Consider the following 5,188-nt stretch of genomic DNA (forward strand, 5'->3'; position numbering starts at 1 on the left):
TTTGTTTGTTTGTTTCCAGCCCCCTCCTGGAAGCCTGAGCTATAATAGCTATGGGATGGCATATGTTTTATACAGATGTTAGAATTGTATCTTAGTGTTAGGAGGAAGTTACCTTAGGAGATTATTTTCTGTTAGGCTGCAGCTGAAAGTTAGGGCCTCTACAAATACTTGAGGAGTTTAAGTAACTAAGTTATTTATTTCTGGCTAGAAAATAGTAGTTTTACTATTTACTATCACATAATGGAGAGTGTTGCCAAATTTGCCTTTTTTTAGTTACAAATTATCTACCCACTTACCTATCTATCTATCTATCTATCTATCTATCTATCTAGTCCAGTGGTTTTGGCCTACAGTTACATTATAGTTCCTGTCCTCTTGTGTATTCACAGACCCCCCCCCCACCCACTTATTTTCCTGCCATTCTTTCTAGCAGTCTGCTTGCTGCTGCTTCCACCAGAGTCCAAGCTCTGGCTTTGGTCTTCTCCTCCGCAGCTGGCCTGGACTTAGTGCCACTGTCCATCTGAGCCAGGTGTGAGGTTCTCATACATTACTCATATTTGGGTCAGCTGTGTGTTGTGGAGCAGGGTTCAAATTCATTCTTTTCTTCGCAGTGAAGTATGTTGTACTCTGATGAGCAAGACTCTGTAGGGTACTTTCTACAGTCAGTTGAAATGTAGGGATTCCAGGACTCTCTGTTTTACCCCAGTATAGCTACTGAGAGAGCTTCACTCATTCCCTGTTACCCAGTTACTTGCTAGTGTTAAAGATTTATTAAAGATGATGTTTTGAGTGAAGAATCATTCTCTTTTACTAGATAATATTAGTGAAGAATTATTCTAGGAAGTTATTCAACTCAATTCTAGATTGCTACCTAAATTTGTTTAGTTTTATCATGTAATTAAAATTATTTAGGAGGCTTTATAACTCGGATTTATGAATCAAAATAGTTTCTTCCTTTATCTCATATCATACTAGCTAAACTGTTTCTTCATTAAAATGGATGTAGTTTATTATACATCTTATAAAATCAAAGCATGATTTATAAGAGGAAAATATAAAAATAATATCTAATGATTATAAGATTGTTTCAAGAAATTCAGGAAATACTAAACACATAAAGGAAGAAGTAAGGGGTGAGAGAGCTGGCTCAGTGGTCAAGAGCACTGGCTGCTCTTCCAGGGAACTCACACTTCTCAGTAGCCTCATAGAGGCTCACAACTGTCTGTAACTCCAGTTCCAGGGGATCTGATGGCCTCTTCTGGCCTTCATGGACACCAGGTATGCATGTGGTGCACAAACACAATCCATTTACGTATAAAACAAGTGATTAGTGACAACTAGGGTCTTTAGTAGTCTCTTACATGTTGCATTCAGTGATGGAAAAATTTTGGATTGTCTTGTCTCACAAAAATAATGCCATATGGTTTACTATTCTCTGAAATGTATTTTTTTCTATTTCCAGGGCTGTTCTTGGTCAGTTATATTTGTGGATCTCGATGCTCACAATCGCAACAGGCAGACGTTGTGTTCACTGTTACCCAGAGAATCACGCTCTCATGTGAGATGATGTTACAGCAAACTGAAACACTTTCTCATTTACAGTTTTTATTTTCTTTTATCCACTCTTCAAGAAAGCACACCACATTGTGGAACTCTTGCAGGATAAGAAGATGTGATATAGATCTGTGTCGGTCCTCTAGCCTCTGAGGCTCAGGCAAAGCTTTCCAGCCCTTTAAAGCCTTTGGTTAGACAACTGAAAAATAGATATTATTTCTCTTTTGGAGAAACTAGCAAAAGTAGCCTAAACATAAGGAACATTGTTTTTAAAATAGGGGCTTAGAAAAATAGCTATCACCTAGGCACAGAAGTGGAGCATATCAGAATCTCCTTCTCTGTCTGATGAACTTCTGTATATTTACTGTACCAGACTGCACATCTCTCCAGGGGTTGTTTATGATTTTATCCTTCAAAACTACCCCAAATAGAGTACTTAACTCTTCTACATGAGAAATGCCAGATTGTAGTGCATACAAAACCAGTAACAAAGCATTGTCTGTTTTTTAAATGATGTTCTATCCATTTATTCTACCACTTAAATCATCCTGACATATGTTTTCATGTATTTTAGTGAGCATGACTTTGTTTTAAGAAGCTAGAATAGTGATTTTCTATGAACAAGCATGTTTCCAATCAATAAACAAATTTCTATAGTACAAATTCTAATTGCTTCTGCATTGTAAATTCCAATGGATGATAATTACTAAGCTGTTGGGCCTTTTGTTTTCATTATTATGGGCAAATTGCTCTGTTAACTAAGTTGTGGCAGTATTAATTTTTTACATTATGTTTAGCTATAATTTTAAGTTTCAGCCTGATATTAAAATTTGAAAATTCTTTTAATTCTATGAGTAAAGTGCTACCTATTTTATCAAGTTCACAAACCACACCACAGGACTGTCTATCTTAAGATCCTTGTCATCTGATAAGCTTCATGCCTTTACCTTGACATGAATTTTTTTGGACTGTGCTGGTCATACCAATGCAGACATTTACAGTCTCGTTGTTGTAATGACCCCAGAACACAGATGCTGCCCTGCTCCCGTGCATCAGTTACCCTGCGTTTGCCTTGGATGATGAAGCTCTGTTCAGCCAGACACTTGATAAAGTGATAAGAAAATTGAAAGGAAAATATGGATTTAAGCGTTTCTTGCGAGATGGGTACAGGACACCGTTGGAAGATCCCAACAGACGCCATTACAAACCAGCAGAGATTAAGGTACCATTCACTGGTCCCTGCGGGTAGCACATTACAAGTGGCAGCAAGCGCTGACCCAGTACAGGAGACTGACTTTTTTATTTCAGATCCTGCTCTGTCTGTATTAATATTATATATTACTAAAACAATCGCTCCTATACCATGAGCTTTTTCTCGGGATTGACTGCTATTATGTATCGATGCTTAGAACTGTGCTTGATAGGTAGTAACTGATCAGTAAGTATTAACTCTTTTTACCACAGTGGCCACATAAATTCATTGGTTAAACAGTATTTTTAGCATTTTTAGTCTTTTGCCTATTTCTCTTACATGGCTTTGTTTCTATTTGTCATCTGTGTTTATGTTATTCAGCAAATTATCTCATTAAAACTAATATCCTGAGCTGGAGATAGTGGTTTCTGCATTTAATGTTGGCACTTAGGGGCAGAGGCACACAGAGCTCTGAGTTTGGGTCTGGTCAAACCTGGTCTATAGCGAGTTCTAGGCCAGCAAGGGCTAAACAGGGAGACCCTACCACAAAGCAAAATACCTTGTGGTCCTTCACTGACTCCTTCACCCACTGAGGAATGCTAGAGAAAGCCACAGACTGAACACATGCCATGTAAACTCTAGGGTGCTCTTGTTGGTCTGTGCCAGTCACTGCTCTCACTTCTCCTCAGTTCTGCTGTGTGATCCTGTAGGAACTTCCCCTACAGACACCCTTGGACACAGGTTTTCAGCCCTCTATCCTATTCTTGCTGGTAACCTTTTGTTTCTGGGTGGTGGCCTCCACTGTACCTTTCCTTCTCAGTGACAACACTGTGTCTTCCCTCATGGAAGATGCTGCCTCTCTTTCTTGAAGTATTCCATATGGAGAAATATGTGTGTGTGTGTGTGTGTGTGTGTGTGTGTGTGTGTGTGTATGTTTGTATGTACATCCTATGTTTTTACTCATTTTGGGGGGGTTTCCCACTGAGCATTTTCTTCTCTGATAAGACATGAGTCTCTGTTCCTTATCTTTTCTATTTCTACCCTCCCTCCTTTTTGCCTCCCCCAACTTATTTTTTTTTCCTTTGTCATAAACACATTAGTGGCCATTACTAAAGAACAAAACTCTCACTCACCTTTTGGTCCTGTTAAGCGCCTGTCTTCTGTCTGGAGCCTTGACCCTGAACAGCATGTTGTGTTTTATGTGTAGACCCAGTATAGTGCTTACGTTTTATGTCTGGCTCATAGCCCAGGGAATACAGCCTACCAAGGTAGGGAAGGCATGTCTTTATGGGTGGCTAACATCTCTGGCGGCACGAACTGTGTGTATCTCACGGGCAGTCAAGCTGGAAGCCAAGGCTATCTGAGTCATAATTCTCAAAGCCAACCTCGTGTCTTGCTCTGTCAGCTGCCAGCCCGGCGTAACCTCAGGAAGTTCTCACAAGCTTTCAAAATAGCAGCACTGACAGGGGACACCTCGTTTGCCTCCTGCAGGCTCTAGGCTGGTTTTAGGCAGTTTCAGTGGCTGGATTAGAGAGAATGCTTTGCTCACTGTATTTTTCTGAATCTCTTGGTGTCTGTATGTATTAACTGTGCTCTCTTTTTTGGATTATTCTGTTTTCTGTAACCACATTTTTCCCTCCGTCTCTTCTCTTTCTGTCTTTCTGTCAGTATCTATCTCCTTCTACTTCTGTGATCCATCCTCATTGTGCTTTTCTTCCTACCAAGCTTCCACCACTATTGTAGCTAGTAATGTACTCTATCCCTGACTCATAGTGTGCCTTAAAGTGTCCTTCCTATGTATGCATCTGCTGCTAGACTTATATCTTTAGTTCAGTCTGCCTGCATGTAGGTCCTTCTCCTCTGCCTACGCCCATATCTGAGTCCCTGTAGGCATCTCCTTACCACTTAACCATCTTTTTTTAATTAAACATTTTACTGGTGTGTGTGTGTGTGTGTGTGTGTGTGTGTGTGTGTGATGACATGACCATTTGTATGAGTGTGCCATGGTGAGAATATGGAGATCGGAGGACAGTATTCTATGATTTAGTTCTCTTCTTCCACCATGCGGATCCCAGGGATGGAGCTAAGGTCCTCAGGCTTAACAGCAAGTGTCAGTCTCTCCCATAGAACCATCTTGCCAGCCCCAACCACTTAACCACTTTTTTTTAGCCCAGGTTGCACAGAAGGTATTTTGTCCAGATTGAGACACATGAATCTGGCCTGTCATTTTCTTCTCTTTGAATTGCTATTATGGCTTTGAGTTGCTTTCCTTATTTCTTTCTCCGTGACTCTTAAGTACTGCCACCCGCCCAGCCTGGGAGTCAGTATAAGAAAGACTCTGATCCTTCCTTCTCAGTGTCCACTGGTCCCCTGGCCTCTACGTCTCCTGATCCTTCTCAGTGTCCACTGGTCCACTGACCTCTGAGTCTCCTGATCCTTCTC

The 5,188-nt window shown here is 40.6% G+C and overlaps 1 protein-coding gene across 7 annotated transcripts in view; it reads left to right on the forward strand.

Moving 5' to 3' along the window:
- Positions 1-5,188, forward strand: part of Phkb (phosphorylase kinase regulatory subunit beta) — a 210,521-nt gene that overhangs the window by 97,291 nt on the left and 108,042 nt on the right. For all 7 annotated transcript variants that reach the window (XM_031340678.1, XM_031340676.1, XM_031340673.1 and 4 more), the window contains 2 exons: positions 1,463-1,558; positions 2,579-2,776. In XM_031340678.1, coding sequence (XP_031196538.1) covers positions 1,463-1,558; positions 2,579-2,776 — 294 coding nt within the window. The remainder of the gene's footprint in view (positions 1-1,462; positions 1,559-2,578; positions 2,777-5,188) is intronic.

This window comes from Mastomys coucha, unplaced genomic scaffold, assembly GCF_008632895.1.
Source record: "Mastomys coucha isolate ucsf_1 unplaced genomic scaffold, UCSF_Mcou_1 pScaffold22, whole genome shotgun sequence".
In the NCBI taxonomy this organism is placed as follows: Eukaryota; Metazoa; Chordata; class Mammalia; order Rodentia; family Muridae; genus Mastomys; species Mastomys coucha.